The 22,918-nt window shown below is 43.7% G+C and overlaps 1 protein-coding gene across 1 annotated transcript; it reads right to left on the reverse strand.

Moving 5' to 3' along the window:
- Nucleotides 1-8,815: 8,815 nt before the first annotated feature.
- Nucleotides 8,816-19,995, reverse strand: SEC61A1 (SEC61 translocon subunit alpha 1). Its single transcript, XM_056524845.1, has 12 exons — nt 19,841-19,995; nt 14,034-14,101; nt 13,561-13,626; nt 13,274-13,352; nt 12,945-13,076; nt 11,563-11,672; nt 11,325-11,478; nt 11,045-11,205; nt 10,514-10,711; nt 10,133-10,324; nt 9,974-10,050; nt 8,816-9,119 (listed from the first exon to the last, which is right to left on the reverse strand). The coding sequence occupies exons 1-12, from the start codon at nt 19,845-19,847 to the stop codon at nt 8,933-8,935; spliced, it is 1,431 nt and encodes a 476-aa protein (XP_056380820.1). The 5' UTR covers nt 19,848-19,995; the 3' UTR covers nt 8,816-8,932.
- Between the last annotated feature and the right edge of the window lie 2,923 nt (nt 19,996-22,918).

Here is a 22,918-nt window from a genome sequence, read left to right on the forward strand (position 1 = left end):
ATATTCTTGTACATTGGGGCAGTATAATAGTGGTTATATTCTTGTACATAGGGGTAGTAATAGAGCTGTTATATTCTCGTACATAGGGGCAATATAATTGCAGTAATATTCTTGTACACAGGGGGCAGTATTATAATAGTTATATATTTGTATATAAGAGGAGGCAGTATCAAAGCACTATCCCATTTTCATAGTAAGCTATAGCTTTCTGGCCTCTGCCAATGAACAATAACACCAGTGCCATTTATTTCAGCGCACCGGACTGGTCTATGTTTTGCGTTCATTTGTCAGTAGTAAGAAAGGATCTGCTGGATGTTCATAAGCGGAGACCCACCTGTATTTACTGATGTAATTGTGCCCTCTACTGGTCAAAAAGTACTATTACTCCTTATTAATAAAGGGCACAATCTTGTTATAAAATAGCAAAAATACAACACAATTTTATCCCTACAGTAGTGGAAAATCAGAAGCAATGATTTAAACATACTGTACTAGAGAGATATTAAATAACATCTTGATACACAGAGGTGATCTTGTTCCTGTAACCAATCCATTCTATCCGATTGTATATAATCATAACAGTTATCTATATTCTTCTTCTTTTTTAAAATTATTTTTTTATATATAAAAAGTACAACTGAGCCACATGAATGCATCCTGTGGCAAACCTGGATTCTAGAGTCTCCTAGGCCATGCTCACAAGCCACATGTTTTGTGGAATGTCCGCACAGAAAACACAGGCGGACATTCTGTAAACTGCAGGCGTTAGCTTGCAAGCAGACTCAGCCAAAAGAATGAACATGTTTATTCTTTTGGTGGACACCAGAATCAGAATTTCCACAGCGGAAACATCTGCCGTGGAAATTCCGCCATGTGCACAGTGTAGAAAAAAAAAAATCCAATTGAAAACAAGAGGACCCTGCTGCAACAGAATTTCCGAGTGGAATTTTTCAGCCGGATTCTGCTCAGAAGTTCCGTTGTGAGAATATAGCCAAAGAAAAAATATGCCATTATACACCAAGGGTGATTTAGGGAGAAAAAATTGCGGTGATAATGCATATATAAAGATATTGAAAGGGCAATGATTCACCCTAGTCTCAATGAGGGAAGGGGGGATTTATCATTGTCTGTGTGAATCAAGTTCATTTTACCCCCGTATGCCTGAGAAGAGGTGCACATTTATCAAAGAGGTGCACATCCTTAATAAACAGCAAAGTAGCTTAGATGTAGACAAGTTTCTAAGTCTCTTCCTGGTTTCTGTGAGATTGCGCAAAAGTTTGTAGTTGACAACTCACCGACCACTGAAAAAAGTTAACCATACTACACTACATTCAAGTTTTTTTTCTTGAATGGGTCTAAATGCATTGTGCAAATATTTGCGATTTTTAGACCCATTGCATAATTTTTTTTTACCTCTAGCTATACATCAAATCACTATACCATATAAACGTATAGACACCTTATATACACTGTATGACTTTGTGAATAATACTACTGATCCTGAGTTACAGCCTGCATTATATAATTCATACATGACATGTTGTACCAGTACCACTCTGTAGGGTAACAAACCAGGGGCATACGCAGAAATCATGGGGCTCTATAAAAAAATACACAACCCATATTTTTCCTGTGACCGTCATAGTTCAAGGCAAGTCACATTGCACTGATGCCCGTATCAGGAACTGTCTAGAGCAGGAGAAAATCCTCATAGCAAACCTATGCTTCTCTGTACAGTTCCTGACACAGAAAGAGGTGTCAGCAGAGAGCACTGTGGACAAGACAAAAAACATTTTTCTAAAAGAAAATAATTTCCTCTGTAGCATACAGCTGCTAAAAAGTACTGGACGGGTAAAGATTTTTTAATCGAAGTAATTTACAAAGCTGTGTAACTTTCTGGCATCAGTTTATTTAAAAAAAAAAAAAAAAAAATCCACCGAATCTGTCACTAGGAAAAACATAAAACAACAGGAACACATAATACCTCTTATAACTGAGTGCCCAACCGTGTCCTGGAGAGCCCACCCTGATCCAGCAGGAGAGCAGTGATATAGCAAGAGAGTCTCTAGTTCAGTGTTTCCCAACTAGGGTGCCTCCAGCTGTTGCAAAACTACAACTCCCAGCATGCTCGGACAGCCAAAAGCAACAAGTGTGCCTCCAGCTGTTGCATAACTACAACCACCAGCATGCACAGACAGCCATAGGGCATGATGGCTATACAGGGTACATTCACACGGGTGGGGGTTTACAGTGAGTTTCTCGCTGCAAGTTTGAGATGCAGCAAATTCTCCGCTGCAGCTTAAATTCCCAGCAGGAAACTCGCTGTAAACCCAACCATATGTACCCTAAAAACACTACACAAAATAAAGGGTAAAACATGACTGGAGGCACACTGGTTGGGAAACACTGAACTAGTTATAAAACTCCCATAAGTAGACAGGAAGAAACCTATCATATGGGGACTAGCTAAAGCTGCATCTCATAGGAATACAGTGAGACTCTATACTTTGAGTTAGAGGACATAAGTTTTATGGGGGAAGATTTATCAAAACCTGTACAGAGGAAAAGTTGCTATGGGCTACCAATCAGATCACTTCTTTCACTTTTTAGAGGCCTTTTCAGAAATGAAAGAAGCGATCTGATTGGTTGCTATGGGCCTGTATAGGTTTTGATGAATCCCCCCATATGTCACTGATCTATCACTTGCTGCAGTTAAATCAGAACAAAGATAGTGCAAGGTGATGTAGCCTTCCGAGTGGTGACATTTTATCACTCCTTCCCTAGTCATCCTATGTTGCAGCACCCTGTTTCTTGTGCACAGCTTTTTGCATCCCTGTCTGCTTTAGGGTGCCTTCCCACCTGGTGTATACGCAGCATATTTCACACTGCGCAAAATTTACAGCAGCAGCGGGAAATACGCTGCATATTCCTTGCTCACTATACACACAGGGCTTTCCAGAGGCAGCCCTATGTGTGCAGTGAGTTTTGGAGGCGGGGCCATGTGCCGGCGTGACTGTGACGTGCGGCTCTGCCTCCAAAACCAACAACACACATAGGGCTGCCGCCGGAAAGCCATGTGTGTATAGTGAGCAAGGAATACAAATCGTATTTCCAGCTGCTGCCCTAAATTTTGCGCAGCGTGAAATACGCTGTATATACGCCAGGTGGGAACGCACCCTTATGGCATGTGTACAATAGTAAATACTAGACTTTTGTGTCCATACATTTCGATATAGCTTTGAGCAATCATTGCTCCTCTTTGTGATGTTTTCATGCTGTTTGACTCAGAAGAGAGCACTGTGGTCATAAAAAAAGAAGAAATCCAAAAACAAAAGAACTTTCTCTGTAATATACAGCTGGTAATAAGTACTAGAAGGATAAATATTTTTTAATTGAAGTAATTTACAAATCTGTTTAACTTTCCGGCACCAGTTGATTAAAAAATTATAATAATATCCAATAAATAGTAGGAGCATAAATGACTATCTGCTAATCCATGGGCTATTTCCTTTTATTTTGATGAGGGACCAACAGTTATCTAGCACTTTATTGGTGATAAGAGGGTAGGGCTGGGCAGTATACCGATTCATACCGAAATTTTTGTGCTGCACAATATGAATTTTAACCCATATCGCAATACCGGTTTGGCCACTCCCCCTCGGGAATGAACGCATTATCAGCCCAGCGCTGCGCTGTCCCCATTGGGGAACTAATCATATGTGACCCGCGAGCGCTGTTCTGCCCCCCAATTAATTATCATCCCAGCGCTGCTACTCAGATATGTCACCCGCAAGCGCTGCCCTCCTGGTCCTTCTGTTTGTTGCGACCACCGGCGCTGACACTTTATACCAGTGGTCTTCAACCTCCAGATGTTGCAAAACTACAACTCCCAGCATGCCCGGACAGCCGTTGCCTGTCCGGGCATGCTGGGAGTTGTAGTTTTGCAACATCTGGAGGTCCGCAGATTGCAAACCACTGCTCTATACTGTATCCCTATGCCCGGGATGCAAAAGGTAGAACAAAATTAACTTTAACTCGCCTTCCACATCGATCTGGGCCAGCTTCCTAGGGAATGGAACGTCGGAGAGCCGTCAACCTATCACCGGCCACAGCGATGTTCCGCCTCGGCCAGTGATAGGTTGAGCCCACTGTCATGTAAGAAGCCGGCTTCTTACATGACAGTGGGCTCAGCCTATCACCGGCCGAGGCGGAACATCGCTGTGGCTGGTGATAGGCTGACAGCTGCTGACGTTCATGTCCCCAGGAAGAGCGTAAGGCCAACGTCGGAACATGCGTTCATTTATTTTGTTTACCTTTTGCAGCTCGGGCATAGGGATACCGCACAGTATAGAGAGTGTCAGAGCTGGCGGCCACAACAAACAGGAGGACGAGGAGAGCAGCGCTTGCGGGTGACATGAGAAGTACCCCGATGGGGACAGTGCAGCGCTGGGCTAATAATTTTGGGGGAAGGGGGAAAGAATACCATTATATACCGTGGAACCACCATAAGTTACAAAAATACTGCGATACACATATTTGGCCATACCGCCTAACCCTATTAGAGGGTATGCCTTAATTTACCTTTAAGGCACAGTGCAGACCCTCTGGAGGAGGCAGACAAGCTCTGCTTAAATGCACATAATCTGTGCCCCCCACTTCCTGTGTTCCATCTTTGTTTCTCTGTTCCAAGACTGTAGGGCTTTTTTTTTCTGATGTAAGGAGTCATTTTTGGTAAATATTAGAGATGAGCGAACTTACAGTAAATTAGATTCGTTACGAACTTCTCAGCTCGGCGGTTGCTGACTTTTCCTGCATAAATTAGTTCAGCTTTCCGGTGCTCCTGTGGGCTGGAAAAGGTGGATAGTCCTAGGAGACTCTTTCCTAGGACTGTATCCACCTTTTCCAGCCCACCGGAGCACCTGAAAGCTGAACTAATTTATGCAGGAAAAGTCAGCAACTGCCGAGCCGAGAAGTTCGTGACGAATCGAATTTACTGTAAATTCGCTCATCTCTAGTAAATATATTGTAAACCATATAGACTAGGGAAAGGAAGGAATTTTTCTAAGCCTAAAACCTGCAAGAGATAAAAAGGCAGAACCTCACCCATTTCCTGTCCTTAGAAGAGAACACTTGCAGCCCTGGGATCAGGGGTGGGGTGGTTGCTCCCTTCAGGATAGAGTCTGGCCTGGTCCTTCAGAGGGAGTTCCCCCATGTTGCTTCTATCTAGTTTGGTAGAGCTGAGTCCACTCTGAACAAATGACAACCACTAACCAACCTTTTCATCCTCCTGGGAACACTGTGGGGTCTGTAAATGCAAACGCTCTTGGTCCCTGTAACAGCTTTGTGCATGTGGCCCACTGCGTAACATCAGATGCTGGCATTCTGAAATATGATGGAGAGTTGATGACATGGGACACCAACACAAGCGCTGCTGTAAAAAAGGACTTTAGGGAAGGGGCGAAGTCCTCAGTGTGAGTATGACAACAAGGAAGGCAGCACCCATTGGATTTTACAGTAGGGCAGAGTAAAAATAAAATAAAAAAGTGGTCTTAAAAACCAGGAGGTGCTCAACCCCAAATGCAGTTGTGTATTTATGCTTGTGGTCCATCCCCAGCATAAAATGTATACAATGGGGGATGCCTACAGAAGACTACAAGTGCCACAATGTCGTCCTACACCAGATGAAAGGTGTGGATGTGTAACAGTAATACATACATTTAGGTGCACTACTGTGGTAGATGTAGACAGTAACATGTCAAAACCTGATGTTAAAATTGAGACATTAGCCAGTATATCCTTATATGAAGGACATACCTGAGCCCGCACACCAACGCCAAGACAAAAAAAAAAAATATATTATATATATATATATATATATATATATATATACAGACAAAGAATAAGTCAGCCAGCACTTTAGTTGATACCAAACTATTATATGGACCTGGCCTACAGGTGCACGCTACTAGGCTAGATATACAGCAACAGAAGAATGCAGCAGCACACTGCCAGCACAAGGATATAGGTGCAACATGAATATGCAGTTAAAACATGGAGAGCTATACAGCTATGGTGTAATAGATGCAAATGTGAAACTATGAAATAGTGAGGCACTTAGCTCGCAAATTTGTCTCTGCCGGCGGTCAAATAGCTTGGACCGTCCCACCGCGATAAGGTAGCCTCCTGGGACGGACCCTACACTGTGAATATGCCTCTGTGTGAACAGTTCAGTAAGCATGGCAGGATCTGGAACATCCAAGCCACCTTATATACACACCTGATAGAGGTGGGTGGGGTGCAAGGCCAACATGGAGGTAGCCACTCCCCCGTATGTGCAATACAGACAAAGAATAAGTCAGCCAGCACTTTAGTTGATACCAAACTATTATATGGACCTGGCCTACTCCCACCTCTATCAGGTGTGTATATAAGGTGGCTTGGATGTTCCAGATCCTGCCATGCTTACTGAACTGTTCACACAGAGGCATATTCACAGTGTAGGGTCCGTCCCAGGAGGCTACCTTATCGCGGTGGGACGGTCCAAGCTATTTGACCGCCGGCGGAGACAAATTTGCGAGCTAAGTGCCTCACTATTTCATAGTTTCACATTTGCATCTATTACACCATAGCTGTATAGCTCTCCATGTTTTAACTGCATATTCATGTTGCACCTATATCCTTGTGCTGCTGCATTCTTCTGTTGCTGTGTATGTATGTATATTATATATATATATATATATATATATATATATATATATATATATATATATATATATATATATATATATATATATATATATATATATATATATATATATATATATATAATATATATATATATTTGTTTTCTTAACTCCCGTCCTTTTAAACTGGTTAAGCAACAGAGCTCCTTTAGTGGAGCCCAGCAGCATTGCCCAAGAGGTTTCTTCTAGCTGTGACATCCACTAGCAGGAATGGGGAGTGATGGACTTGCTGATCCTCTTATCTGAATTATCCTCGTATCTGATGAGATAATTCTTAGGCCTGACCTGCTTTTTCTTTGCCTGAGACTGTATTCACAAGTGGCGTTTAGTGGTTCCACCACACGGTACCACTCTAATTTTCTAAAACTGCAGTAAAAGTAAATAAACAAACGTTTTTATATAAAAATGGTGACGCTACTGCGACACATTACCGATCATTAACCACCACAAGTCAACACAGCTTAAGGTTGTTTTCAAGTTTCATATTTCCGGAGCTGGTCATACCCTAATTTTTTTAGGCAGGCAAACATTCTGCTAGTCCAGATTTTAGGACAGACGAGGTTTAGGGTAGGTTCACACCACAAGTTTTGCTTCTGTAGCACGGATGCGTTGGAAAAGTGTCAGAATGACAAGACAACGTGTCCATGCTCAGAAGGGCACAGGCCCTATTTCTTTCAATGGTCTGAGTGTAGTCAACTAGTGACTACGTTCGGGTCATTTCTCCAAGTGCAGGCAAGTTTTGGCTAAGAGAAATGCAGCTTGGAGCAATTTTCAGTCCAAGACTAAACTGATATGTTGGGAAAATTACCAGAACATAATCACCTGTTATCTACACTTGGGCCATTGAAATAGACTCCAAGCACAGACATGTGTCATTTTGACATGCTACAGAGGCACAAATTGTGGTTTTAACAAGGTCTTAGGTAGCAAGGTAGGTTAAGCTGGCTACATAGATAGGCCAATACCTGTTGGCTTTAAAAAGGTTATTCTGTGGGCGTTTTTTTTACACTTTAAATGCTATAAGGAATGAGAAATTTAAAAAGGAAGGACTTCTAATTCTCAGATCTACTTCTGGCTTTTGCTCAAAGTGTAAGCAGCCTGAATGTTGCTGGTAGAGATGAGCGAAGTTACAGTAATTCGATTCGTCAAAAACTTCTCGGCTCGGCAGTTGATGACTTTTCCTGCATAAATTAGTTCAGCTTTCAGGTGCTCCCGTGGGCTGGAAAAGGTGGATACAATCCTAGGAGAGAGTCTCTCCTAAGACTGTATCCACCTTTTCCAGCCCACTGGAGCACCTGAAAGCTGAATTTATGCAGGCTAAAGTCAGCAACCGCCGAGCCGTGAGGTTTGTACAGTATCAAATCACTGTAACTTCACTCATCTCTAGTGCTAGGAAAAAAGGAGCACAACTCACCGATAAAGATTTTGCAGAACCCATGCCCGCACCATTCCTATTCACACCTTTTATTCTTTGTGTTATACAGATAGCGCAGGAGCGGTGCAACTGATTTTTTCCCCTCATAAAATGCTATTTAAACAGCATCATTGCACTATTAACCTATATATTCAGTTTAATGCAGGTGATGCTGCGGTCAATTTCCCTTTAAGTGTAATAGATTTGTCACTTATGAGCCAGCCATAGTTATTTCAAGTATATAACTCCTACAGGGAAACATTTGCTTGCTTTCTTGGAATTAGCAACCTGAACTTTTCCCATTAAAAAAACTTTAGTGGAAAAAAAACAAAAAACTTTGAACAATTTTTTTTCCAAAGGTTTTATTGAAAAAAAAAATAAATGATAATACCCATAAGCTCTGCTCCAACTCTGTACAGACGCATTAACCAACTGAATGATTTAAGTCTATGAGAAGAGACTTAAATAGATGCCCTGTTTGTATTCATGCTCATAATTGTGAAAATTAAAATAGTTTTCCTGGGAAGGGGAAAAAAAATTCTTGCACATTGTCCACAACTTTATAAAAATGGGCCGAAAATGACAAGAAAAAAACAAACAGGGTTTTTGTTTGAGGATGTCACTGGTGAACAGACACCAACTCGATGATGTGCTTGATCCTCTCTGAAGTCCCTGGAACACACACATAGAACGGAGTTTTCCAAGTCACATGATCAGCTCACATCTTGGGTCTGCAGAATGACCACTTAAAAAAAAAAACAACATTTGATGGTTTTTAGAAGAGTAGAGCGCCCATGCTTCCAACCTCGCTCTGTTCCTTGACAAATATCTCGAAGTACTGGTAGATAATGGTAACAGCCAACAGGATACCAGTTCCAGAGCCTATGGCACCTAAGAAGTCAGCAAGAACAGAGAGCGCTCCAATACAGAGACCACCAAAGGCAGCGGCTGTAGGGATGTACCTGAAGAGCGGGGAGAAAATACTGCAGGTTAGTGTAGTTCATTTAAGGTCTTTTCCTATCAATTTGAACTTCATAATATCTAAAGCTGTCCTTATGACAGCAAGGAGATCTCCATCTGTGTGCTTAAGTTTTAGTGTAAAGTGGTGGCCATCTTCCTATGGTAAGAACTGCATCCTTATGTGTAGGGATGAAATGGGCACAGATTGTGCCCCCCCCCCCCCCCAGTAAACGTAAGCAGTGCCATGTCAAAAAACTGACTAAATGACTAAAATCATATGAAGTGGATGATATGACCTGTAAGAAATATAGGCTGCACAGTGGTGATTGTTGTCCAAAGTGTTGTCACTGCTGCATCCAGCGATTGGCTGCTATGGATCACGTGAGGAGCACAAGAACAAAGACCAGAGAACCAGAGAAAGTGATGTAGAATCGGATTGTGTATAATATTTCGGGTTTTTCGAAATGTTAAGACAGCCTCTATATATATATATAGTCTGTAGAGATGAGCGAACTTACAGTAAATTCGATTCGTCACGAACTTCTCGGCTCGGCAGTGGATGTCTTATCCTGCGTAAATTAGTTCAGCCTTCAGGTGCTCCGGTAAGCTGGAAAAGGTGGATACATTCCTGGGAAAGAGTCTCCTAGGAATGTATCCACCTTTTCCAGCCCACCGGAGCACCTGAAAGCTGAACTAATTTATGCAGGAAAAGTCATCAACTGCCGAGCCGAGAAGTTTGTGACGAATCAAATTTACTGTAAATTCGCTCATCTCTAATAGTCTGTTCCAGACTAACTGCAGTTCAACAAACGCTATATCCCCTACACAGAACATGACCCCGCAATAAACCCCTCACCTGTTCAGCTCGTGCACCATGGATGTCTCTCTGTGTCCTCTCATTACCATCTGCTGCTCCTTAAGCTGTTTTGCAACCTGTCAACAATAGAATTGTCAAGTAACTGTGCATAAGAGATAGAAGAGCAGCCACCTATTCAACTACGGGGCTGACACTTACATCCTTTGCTGAAGAGCCGGATACTTCAATCCAGGTTTTGGAGAAGAAAGCGCAGGAGCCTAGCATGAAGACGATGTACACTACAGCATGAACCGGATCATCTAGCACAGAACCAAACGACTCAGGCGGAGAGAGGTAATAGCACAGTCCGCCCACAGGATAAGCTCGTGCTGGTCCACCAGTGGAGGTGTCCTAGACATTGAAGTATGAAATACATTTATTCTTCGTTACAAGTTTGGTTTTTTTATTATATATAAATGCCCTTTTGATTGTTATGTTTCCTTTGATAAAATCTGAACTAATTTTTTGGCAGGTATATACTGACCCAACACAACCTGCATTGTACGCAAACAATTTCCGGTCAGGTCTACGGATACTTACAGACCATGTCCCCAGGAGGTTGACAAGCAGGTTTCCGCTGAACCGGGCAGACAGCATCTGAGAGATAACGTACAGGTTGGAGACCAAGGCAGACTGCAAGATGATGGGAATGTTGGAGGTGTAGAATAGCTTAATAGGGTAAGTGTTGTACTGTCCGCGGTAACGTGCAGACTTGATGGGGAGGTCCACTCTAAAGCCCTGCAATACACAGTATTGGAGATGGTAAAATGAGGAGGCAGAACAGTAACATAGACTTGTTCAATGAGAAAAGCTGTGTAGCCCTCTTATAATAATGAGTCTATAGCAGTGTTTCCCAACCAGGGGGCCTCCAGCTGTTGCAAAACTACAACTCCCAGCATTCCCGGACAGCCGTTGGCTGTCCGGGCATGCTGGGAGTTGTAGTTTTGCAACAGCTGGAGGCCCCCTGGTTGGGAAACACTGCTATAGACCTCATCTAATAGTAATAATGCTCTAATTCTTTTTACTGTATTACACTGTTAGAAATATATATTGTGGGGGACCAGAACATACCTGGAAGTATATTACAACAGCGAAGACAAAGATGGTGGCGATCAGATTCATGAGGTTGGGCAGGTTCTGGCGGTAAAAGGCTTCCCGGAGAGCACGGACCTTATCAGTACGAGTGGCAAGCAGGTGGAATAGGGCAATGATGGCTCCCTCAAACTCTGTGCCTGGAAAGAGGGAAAACAATCCACAATTCAGAAGAAGCCAATATGCAACCATGAATGTTACTTCTATGTGCTGCCAGCCACAAAGATATCTATGTATAATACCATCCCCACTGTCTTACCTCTCCCAGTGTTCACTGTGGTGGGGCTGAAGGCTTTCCACACAATGGTCTCACAGATATTAGTAGCAATGAAGAGAGAGATACCGGATCCCAGACCGTAGCCCTTCTGTAGCAGTTCATCCAGAAGTAGGACAATAAGACCGGCAACAAAAAGCTGTAGGCAAGAGAGAAAGTCTAGTTACCCCAAGGAAAATGGGATATCTACTAAATGTAGTATATTAGGAACATGAAGGTTTACCTGGATAGTGATGAGCAGACAGATGCCAGCACCCATCTCGGAGGGATCTCCATACATGCCAGTCATGACGTACACAATAGCTTGTCCAATAGTGATGATCATACCGAACACTGAAGGAAAAAGACTCATTTAAAAACATTTTTTATATATCAACTGGATCCAGAAAGTTAAACAGATTTGCAAATTAATTCTATTAAAAAAATCTTAATCCTTTCAGTACTTATGAGCTGCTGAAGTTGAGTTGCTCTTTTCTAAGTGTTTTCTGATGACACCTGTATCGGGAACTGTCCAGAGTAGAAGCAAATCCCCATAGCAATCCTCTTCTTCTACTCTGTGCAGTTCCTGAGACAAGCAGAGATGTCAGCAGAGCGCACTGTTGCCAGACAGAAAAGAACAACTCAACTCCTGCAACTGTTAATTATTGGAAGGATTAAAGGGGTACTCCCAAGGAATTTATTTTATTTTTTTAAATCAACTGGTGCCAGAAAGTTAAAACAGATTTGTAAATCACTTCTATTAAAAAATCTTACTCCTTCCAGTACTTTTTAGGGGCTATTTTACTACAGAGGAAATTATTTACTGCTGACCTCTGCTGTCCATTTTAGGAACTGTCCAGAGCAGCATATGTTTGCTATGGGGATTTTCTCCTGCTCTGGACAGTTCCTAAAATGGACAGCAGAGAGCACTGTGGTCATGACATCAGAGAAATCTAAAAAGTAAAGCATTTCCTCTGTAGTATATAGCCCCTAAAAGGTACTGGAAGGATTAAGATTTTTTAACAGTAATTAAGTAACTCTCTGGAGCCAGTTGATATAAACATTTTTTTTAATTTATTTTAAATCCCCCTTTAATCTTTCTGTGGTTCTAAAATAAAGTATGCATTTTGTTGCTTTTCTACATTACTTCCAGTTTTCTAATTAGCAGAAACCAGAATGTGCCGACCAGAGCAACACAAACAAACAATAAATAATGTATTCTAAAAGTCAATTCGTAAGCAATTTGGAAATAAAGGTGTTCATTTTTGTGCATACATTGTGTATATTCCTTCTGCGTAAAAGGTTTCTTGGAGTCTATCCATATATATGGTATTATAGGTCCTTGAATATATGGTCAGCAGTATACTGGAAATGTATATAGGGCATAGGGGTATATGCCGAGTGGAACTTTGTATGTTAATTTTTTTCAAGCTTTCAGAACCCAGGCAGGATGATTCTTTTTTGGGGCAACAGCCATGCCCAGGGATATGTATACTGTATATCTTTGGACGGAAAGCAACGCATAATACAAATCCAGGGTTCATTACTAGTTGGCTTCTTAAGTCTCAATAGTTTTAGTAATATATCATTTTAGAGCCCCTGTAAATATCTACAAGGCCAACTTACATTTCTGTGCTCCATTGAACAGGGCTCTATCTTTTGGAGTGTCTCCAACTTCAATGATCTTGGCACCAGCCAGGAGCTGCATGATCAGACCAGAGGTGACAATGGGAGAGATACCCAACTCCATCAAGGTACCTGTAGAAAAAATAAAAATAAAATTGGTGTACAACGTTAGAGAGTCTATATGGGTCCCCCCTACAACATACTCTACCAATCATACAATCCCCACTATCTAGGAGCCTGGGAAGCACAAAATCCCATCAGCAAAAATAGCTTTACCTACAATGTCAATGCACAAAACATTGCACACAACCCAAGGACTGCTATATTACCTCTGTTGGAAGCCAAGATAACTCTCATCCAGTAGAAGGGATCTGCAGAGTCTGAAGACATTATACCAAAGAGAGGAATCTAACAAAGAAAATATATGAAAACTCGTAAAAACAAGGAATCTGTTTAAAGTACCACTGACAGAAGCTTGCTGGAGTTCCTCAGTACCATATTGCAGTGTCTAGTACTAAAGCTGAAGAAAAGGAATAGCACAGGGATGGGTACCTTTAAATAAGTGGACTTGGGGGGGGAGGAATCATATCGATTGTTAAAGTAATATACTGCTTACCTGGCAGCATACTAAGAAGATGAATAGGGTGATAGCTGTCCATAATACTTTCTCTTTAAACTGGATCTGAGAGAAAAAAAAAATACAAATATTTATTACAAAAGTCAGTAAGTAAATCTAACGTTCCGCTTTAGGGTCTATATACACACATACACACACTATTCCGCGCAGATTTGATGCACAGGATTTCAAGCTGTGTTCAGTCAGTTTGCACTGAAATCTGAAGCAGAAAATCCTGTGCATCAAGTCTGCACAGAATACTGTACGTGTGAATAGACCATTAACATGCTACTATTTACAAATACACCGATCCCCGTGCATTAATTCAGGGTTTTGCATTTAGCACTTTATAAGAACAACTGAGTTAGTGCTGGAGATAGGGTCCCCCCATATGGCAGCATTAGCAATGATTGGACCTGTGGTCTATAGGATACATATAGTATATGTAAAACACAGCTGCTGCTGATACTCACCTTTCTTTCTGGTTTTTGGATTTCTGGCAATATAGCACAGAAGGGCTTAATGACTTCAAGAAATTTGACTGTTGAGAAAGAAAAAAAATAGGTTTAAGAATTTGAAGCAGACTAAGTTCACACTAAAATTATTATTATGGTTTAGAAACTAAAGCGCTAGAAATACAATTTTCATGTACTCTGGAATGGAGTCTCAGTGAATAGTGGAGATCCTTGGTTCAAGATTCTCATCTCTTGGTGGGAGTAATAAATAGAATCTCTCAATTTGGAGGACCTCTCCTGTATCACACAACCCACTGATGAGAACAGACACTGTACTGCTTAAAGGAGTACTCCGGCGAAAATGTACTTATCCCTGATAAGCCGACATATCAACAAAGGCACATTACTGCTCTTCAATGGTTAAATATTGGCAGAAGTGCAGCCTGCGGATTGATGTGTGTCTGACAACACTGGGTTAAACTGGTGGATGAGCATATCCATTAAAGGATTACTCCCCTGGAAAACATTTTTTTTATATCAACTGGTGCCAGAAAGTTAAAAAGATTTGTAAATGTCTTAATCCTTCCAGTACTTATCAGCTGCTGTATACTACAGAGGAAGTTATTTTCTTTTTGAATTTCCTTTCTTTCTGTCCACAGTGCTTGCTGCTGACACCTCTGTCCATGTCAGGAACAGTCCAGAGCAGGAGATTTGCTCCTACTCTTGACCACTGTTTCTCAACCAAGGTGCCATCAGCTGTTGTAAAACTAAAACTCCCAGCATGCCCAGACAGCCAAAGGCAACCAGTGTGCCTCCAGCTGTTGCATAATTACAACCCCCAGCATGCACAGACAGCCAAAGGGCATGCTGGCTGTACAGGGTACATTCACACGGGCGGGGGTTTACAGTGAGTTTATCGCTGCAAGTTTGAGATGCAGCAAATTTTCAGCCGCAGCTCCCAGCGGGAAACTTGCTGTAAACCCGACCGTGTGAATGCACCCTAAAAACACTACACAAAATAAAGGGTAAAACATGACATATACACATACCCCTACTAGGGATCGACCGATATCGTTTTTTTAGGGCCGATACCGATAATCGGTGGAGGTTAGGGCCGATAGCCGATAACTTATACCGATATTCCGGTATAAGTTATCGGCTATTTATCCCCCCTCGACATCGCTGCAGATCATTGATTTAAAGCGGTCGCTTTAAATCAATGCACTGCAGTGGCTTTTGCGGGGCCATAGGCCGCCGACACCACCCGCTTCTCTCCCCCTACCTATCACGGTGGTCCGGGCCATCCATCCTTCCTGTAGTGTCCGGTGGCATTCCAGGTGGAGGGTGAACCGGTCCGGGCTGTCCTTCTCCGGGGGTCATCTTCTCCACTCCGGACAGGCTCCGGCCTAGTACGCTGCTGCGCAGTGACGCCCGGAGCCTGTCCGGAGTGGAGAAGATGACCCCCGGAGAAGGACAGCCCGGACTGGTTCACCCTCCACCCGGAATGCCGCCGGACACTACAGGAAGGAAGGATGGATGGATGGACCGGACCACCCCCATTACGGGTAAGTTTAATTTTTTTTATTGACTCGGAGGGTGGGGTAGGGGCCCGACCGGTATGGGCAAAAATCCATACCGGTATACCGCTCAGCACTTCGGTGGGGGTGCGACGCGGTGCAGGGGGGTCAGGGGGGCGGTCGCAGTGCGGGGCATTATCGGCAAGGTAATTGCCGATACCGATAATGCCCAAAAATCGTGCTTGTCGGCCGATAATCGGTCGATCCCTAACCCCTACACAGTTACCCCCCAATAAAAAATGTCTCATACGGCAGTGTTTCCAAAACTGAGCCTCCAGCTGTTGCAAAACAACAACTCCCAGTATTGTCGGACAGCCATTGACTGTCCAGGGATGCTGGGAGTTTTGCAACAGCTGGAGACACCCTGATTGGGAAACACTATCGTAGGGTAATTTTGGTATCGGAGGCAAGTGTGATTCTTTCATCCGGGTCCACCTCATACAAATCCCTAATTTAAGCCTCAAATGCGCATGGTGCTCTCACTTCGGAGCCCTGTTGTATTTCAAGGCAACAGTTTAGGGCATCTCTACAAATTTTGGGGGGCTTTTTCTCCTTATGAAAAGGAAAAGTTGGGGGTCTACTCCAGCATGTTGTTTGTTTGTTTTTACACTAACATGCTGGTGTTGCTCCATACTTTTCATTTTCACAAGAGGTAAAAAAAAAAAAAAAAAAAAAAAAAAAAAAAAGGCAATTTCAGAGTACAGAAATACCCCATATGTGGACGTAAAATGCTCTGCGGGCGCACGACAGGACTCAGGACACTATGTACATTTGAGGTGATTTGCACATAGGTGGCTGATCTTACAGCGCAAATAAAAAAAAATAAAAAAACACATAACAAGTGGTACAGTGAGCCTTAACACCCCACAGGTGTTTTAAGAATTTTAGTTAAAGTTGGACGTGAAAATGAAAATTTTTAATTTTTTCACTAAAATGCTGTCGTTATCCCAAATTTTTCATTTTCACAAGGGGTAATAGGAAAAAAGCCCCCAAAATGTGTAGCCCCATTTCTTCTGAGTATATAAATACTCCATATGTGGATGTTAAGTCCTCTGCGGGCGAACTACAATGCTCAGAAGAGAAAGAGTGCTTCAAATTGGGCTTTTGGAGAGAGAGAATGTGTCTGGGAACGAAGGCCATGTGTGTTTACAAAGCCCCCAAAGTGCCAGAACAGTGGACCTTCCCCACGTGTCCCCATTTTGGAAACGACACCCCTCACGGAACGTAATAAGGGGTACAGTGAGCATTTACGTCCCACTGGAGTCTGACAGATTTTTCTAACAGTGGTCCGTGAAAATGAAAAGTGTAATTTTTCACTTGCACATCCCACTGTTCCAAACATCGGTTTGTCAAACACCTATGGTGTGTTGAGGCTCACTGCACTGCTTGTTACGTTCCTTGAGGGGTGTTTCCAAAATAGTGTGCCATGTGGGGCTTTTTTTTGCTGTTTTGGCACCATAGGGGCTTCCTAAATGGGACATTAGAGAGCACTGTGGAAAAGACAAAAAATAAATTCAAAAAGAAAAAAATTTCCTCTGTAGCATACAGCTGCTAAAAAGTACCGGAAATGTAAAGATTTTTTTTTTTTTTTAAAGAAGTCATGTACAAATCTGCTTAACTTTCTGACACCAGTTGATTAAGAAAATAAATAAAAAATTGTTTTCCACCGGAGTACCCCTTTAAGGTTAAAATGGACTGGGTCCTTAAGGGGTTAAGCCAATGGGCAGATTAGTGGATACAATGTTTATGGTACAAGGACATTATTCTCTGGCTGCTCAGTGATAAAATCCTTGCACTATACTTAATGTCTCATACACATTAGATGGATGTCGGCCAACCTTGCCAACCATCTAAGGTGTGTGAAGGTGTCCAGACTCTTCCCCCCCCCCCCCCCCATATCGTAGAAGGAATAAATATAATAGGTTACATAGCTATAGTTAAAATGGAAAGCAACAGATTGGAGATCCGGTTATGAGGCTGGAAAAGGATCACTTACAAGGGATCTTGCACTGCAAGACGTCACATAGCCTCGGGGGCATTTTCACATATTTCTACACTGCCCTTACATGCAGGAGGAAAGGTTTGACAGCTCAATGTACAACAGCCTGCACCAGAGTTTACCAACCAGGGTGCCTCCAGCTGTTGCAAAACTACAACTCCCAGCATGCTGGGAGTTGTAGTTTTGCAGCAGCTGGAGGCACCCTGGTTGGGAAACACTGGCCTACACCCTGTATAGATGAAGTTCACCTATTACTAACAAAGCGCTGCTGGGATGTCTATTGATCACAGGTTCATCTCTTGTCTGCAGAAACAACAGCTGACAGTAAGATGGTGGACTGCTGACACAGACTACCCCTATCTTGACCTTACATGGCTTCTATACTTTGCAGGGGCATCTCAGGGCGGGTCCTGAGGAAGGGACTAATGGAAATGGTGCCCACTATAATATTGGGGCATGACTTTAAACTAGTACACTGAACTGTCTTAGTTCATGCCATAGACTCTAAATGGAGCAACAGGGCATCTGCGTGATCTCTGTTCTAGTAAAATGTATCCTAGCCAAGGCCTGTGGGAGCTTAGGACCTGAATCCCCTGTTCTAGAAAGTGTTGGGGGTCCCAGTAGTTTGAACCCCCCAGCAGGTGAGCAATGCTCTTGACCAGTGTTTTCCAAACAGTGGACCTTCAGGTGTTGTACCACTTTTCTATGTGCGTTGTTTTCAACAGCTGGAGGTCCACAATTTGGATAACACTGGCCTAAAGCAGAATACCCCACTACAGGATACCTAAATGTTTTACGTGTCAAAGATATGTGATAAGATTTGAGGGTCTGGGCACTGAGAACCCCACTGACTGCTGAAATGATGGTGCAGATGAGGTGAGCACCGAACCTTCATGTCTGAATCGCTTTCTTTGTCCAATGACTATGGCAGTGTTTCCCAACCAGGGTGCCTCCAGCTGTTGCAAAACGACAACTCCCAGCATGCAGGGACAGCTGAAGGCTGGAAGTTGTAGTTTTGCAACAGCTGAAGGCACCCTGGTTGGGAAACACTAGACTATGGATTCGTAGGGGAAAAAAATCAATCAAAGCTTGTGCAGAGAAAAAGTGGAGCTGTTACCTATAGCAACCACCTTTAATTTTTACCTCTAATGGATAAAAACTAGAATCTGATTGTTGTGATTGGTAACTGCTGTAGTTTTGATACATCTATAAATACACATACATATTTATAAATACATCTGTAAATCGATACAACAAGCAGCTTCCTGGATGAAAAGTGAAGGAACACAGCGCTCAGCTGATCTCTTCCACCCTGGTGTATGGATGAAGGTTTCCAGTGAAAACATACACCGCACACTAGGATTTACACTAGGAGTCCAGACGACGCAACAGCGCTCAGCTCTCCTGCTACTTCATTTTAGCGCCTTTTGGTGCTCTCTGCCCGCTGGACCCTCACCGATCATAACTTATAAAGGCTCACATCAGCAGCAGAGATTCTTTTGTAGAATTCATCAAAATAGGGGGGACGTGAGCAGAGAAAAAAAAATACTGCAGATAAACGGACCGCTGACAGACCCCATAGAAGTCAATGGGACCAGTTGGTGCAGCAGAGAAAGAAAAAATACTGCAGATAAACGGACCGCTGACAGACCCCATTGAAGTCAATGGGACCAGTTGGTGCATTCAGCTCAGTTTGTGTCCAACACAGAAGTTAACCTTACCTATTCTATAGAAGGCTAAGATTACTTACACAGCCAACATGGTAATGGTGAAACCCCCCCCCAAAAATTTTTTTTTTATATATATCTCTCTCTCTCTCTCCCATCTGATCTACAAGGTACAAAAAATAAATCTGAAGAGTCTTCCTCGCTGTTCATGGTAAAGGCCAAGAATGTCGCAATGAAACTACAAGGTATCCCCAATATGAAGGGATCATCATGGGGAACAAGTGACCTGATGGATAATGGGAAGATCACCACACCAGGGAGTGGATCCCCAATAAGAAGGAAAAGGCAGAAGTATATACAGGGATCTATGAGATCAGCATCACCGCTCCTAGATCTATACAGGAAAATTATATATATATATATATATATATACACACACACACTAATGTGTGTGTATATATCTATCACTGTGTGGCCTGTGAGGAGAGAGCTACACGTCCAGGGGATGTCAGCCTCGGTGTCCCGGTCAGAGCCGCTCTCTCCTCGGATGCTCTCCATCCTATAAGCGCCGCGGATACTCACTGCCCATGGCCGATGCTGTTTGGGGGCTGCGGGGCCGGTGCTGTGTGGGGCTCGGAGCGCGGTGTGGATGCTCGGCGCTCTCTCTTCGGACTGACTGGCCGCCGCCGCTCTCAGCACTGAAGAAGCTCCCTAGACACGTCACCGAACACCGCTCACCCACACGTCAGTCACCGGAAAAGAGGGAGCCCAGCTACTTCCGCTTCCTGCCACGCTTAGCGGCATTCCAGACAGGTACACCCCGGCGGCCATTTTAAGTGCTGGCACTTGTACGTATAAACTGAAAGCATTTGCACTTTCACAGTGGCCAGCCGAATGATTTGGCGCGTGTGGTAGATACATATAAACGCCTGCTCTCAAGGGTGTCACCTAGTCGGTCATTATTGCTGTTCTAAGATGAGTCTCGCCATTTACCGACCCATTTCCAAGATGGCAGAAGGGAGCGGCTTGCGACCATGATGTCACTTCCGTTACGGGGTCAAGGGTTGTGTACGAATGCGCTGACTAGCGCTTCCGTGATTGGTCGGTAGGGAGTCGTCATCGTCTGATCCGGAGAAGCCATTTTGAATGTGGGCAGAGCAGGATGAACACGTCTCTTTTGTGTAGCTGTTTGTATAGGATGTGTTATGGGGAAGTCCTAAGGCTATAGGGGCCCGACTGGACGAGGATGAAGTCGGCCATAGATACAGTGATAGAAGTATATAGTAAAAATGTATCACAGCTGGGGAGCAAAAGAAAAGCAAAACCAATGCAATGTATTCTGGAACGTCACAGTGTTTCCCAACCAGGGTGTCTCCAGCTGTTGCAAAACTACAACTTCCAGCATGCCTGGACAGCCATTGGCTGTCCGGGCATGCTGGGAGTTGCAGTTTGCAACAGCTGGAGGCACCCTGCCTGGGAAACACTGCATTAGTAGTGTGCTGCACAAATGGGCAGTATTGCCATTTTATTGGCCACAGTGTGCACCCTTCCCTCTGCAACTCATTACCTGGCAGAGATTTCTTTAACATTTCCAAGGTGGAAATGGATGACAGGAGGGTGGACAGGGGAAACAGTGGGTTTGGACATGGTACACGACAAGGATGAAAAGGGGGATATAAGAGGGGTGAATAGGGGGTTGGACATGGGTGACAGGGGGTAGACTGGGGGGGGGGATGGGTGACGGGGTGGACAGTGTTGAGAAGGGGTAATAGGGCACCATTTTCGGCCTGCAACTCACTCACTGCGCCGCAGTGCACTTCATACACTAACCAATTATTAGCAGGGAGAGAAGTGCATCAAATAATATTGTTTGCAAATTCTATTTTGTCAGGATTTGTCCTTTGGGAGGAAAGATCTTCAAGCAGTTGCCCCTTCCGAATTGGACATTCTGTCTGCTTCTTCTGTGGTTCTGCCATGGAGGTGAGGAAAGACAATTAGGAATAATCTTATAAGTAATATGATTACGTAGAACCCTCCATGACAGCATTGTCATGTTAATTGGTATTTGCAGTTTCTGGTAGTTGGTACACTGGCAGTGGTGGGTAGGGGACCGCCAACTCCTTGTTGTCACAAATATTGTCTGCCTCTGGCACAGCCCTGGCAGGTTTTGGGAGCCTTTGTTCATAGGGTGGCGAGAGATAAGTGAAGGAGCCTCTTCCTTTTTCAAATACTTAGATGCTACGGTCACTATTGATCCCGGTAGCTGTAGCAGATTCCCAGCTATACAAACAAAGCAAGTAGAAAAAAGTAGGTTGCACCCACTGGATGGCAGATAAAAACTGTTCAACTTTATTAATTCATTTTAAAATATGCCCAGGAGGAGGTAAAGAGAGTCTGGAATCAGCCTCAGCTGACAACATGGTGGAAAGGCTAAGAGAAAGTGGGCTACTGCGAAACGGACATCAGCCCCTCCGCCAGTCTGTCAGCTAAGGCTGATCCCGGAGCCTCTTTACCTCCTCCTGGGCATTTTTTTAAATGAGTAAATGAAGTTGGACAGTTTTTATCTGCCATTGGATGATTGCAACCTACTTTTTTCTACTTGCTTTATATGGACGCACTTTATTAGGTTTTGCACCTCCATTACATATATATACCTTCGCTGTATACCCCAGACCCCGTGTGGTATATTGCTGCAGAACCTATGTAATGGTGCCTGCCCTAGCTTCTCTAAGCTGACACTCCCAGTTGTGTATTACTGCTATTGTCCTGATGTTGATAGCAGTAGTACTGCACAGGTCCTCTGGGGACTCTTCCCTGCATTGTACTATTATGGCACAGTTTGTTACAGGGTTAAAGGAAATCTGTGAGTATTTTGGAGCTATCAGCACTACAGTGCTATGATATTGATATCAAAGTTCCTGCTACCGCAAGTGCCCAGGAGACAAGCTCCTAGGATAGGACGCCACTGCGAATTTCTGTAGCACCACTGATTGATTTTAAAGGAGTACTCAGCCTCTAGATATCTTATCCCCTATCCTTTGGATAGGGGATAAGATGTCTAGGGATGTAGTACCCATTTAACTATTAAGTGACAGCTGCAATCCATAAGATTGTATAGAACTCAGTGTTTTGCTTTGAACTGCAGCTGTAGCTTGATAAAAAAAATAAGTAGCACTACAAAATACCATAGTGTAGCCCTTGCATTAAAGGGGTACTTCGGCCCTGAGATATCTTAACCCCTATCCAAAGGATAGGGGATAAGACTCCGGCCCCTAGTCGTGACCCGCAGACTCCAAAACTGCAGCAATGCGTGCAGCTCCCAGAGGTGGGTGCTGCATGCGAGATAGTGGGGGTCCCCAGCGGCGGTACCCCGCGATCAGACATCTAAAGGGGTGAGGAGCTGTCAAAAGCAGCCCGGGCAGCATTTGTTCTCTTAAAAATGGTGCCGGGGCAAATGGACGGCCCCTGGGATGGCCCGGCGAACCGGGCAAATGCCCTGTGTGCCCGATGGCCAGTCCAGCCCTGGTCACGATCCTCCGGCCCCTGTATCGCGAGTCATCAGGCATGGAGCAAATTTCGCTCTGGGCAGCTGATGACGGGGGGGGGGGGGGGGGGCTGCAGGAGTGGTCGCAGGGGTCCCCAGCGGCAGGACCCACGTGA

Source organism: Hyla sarda, chromosome 6 (genome assembly GCF_029499605.1).
Source record: "Hyla sarda isolate aHylSar1 chromosome 6, aHylSar1.hap1, whole genome shotgun sequence".
NCBI classification, from domain to species: domain Eukaryota; kingdom Metazoa; phylum Chordata; class Amphibia; order Anura; family Hylidae; genus Hyla; species Hyla sarda.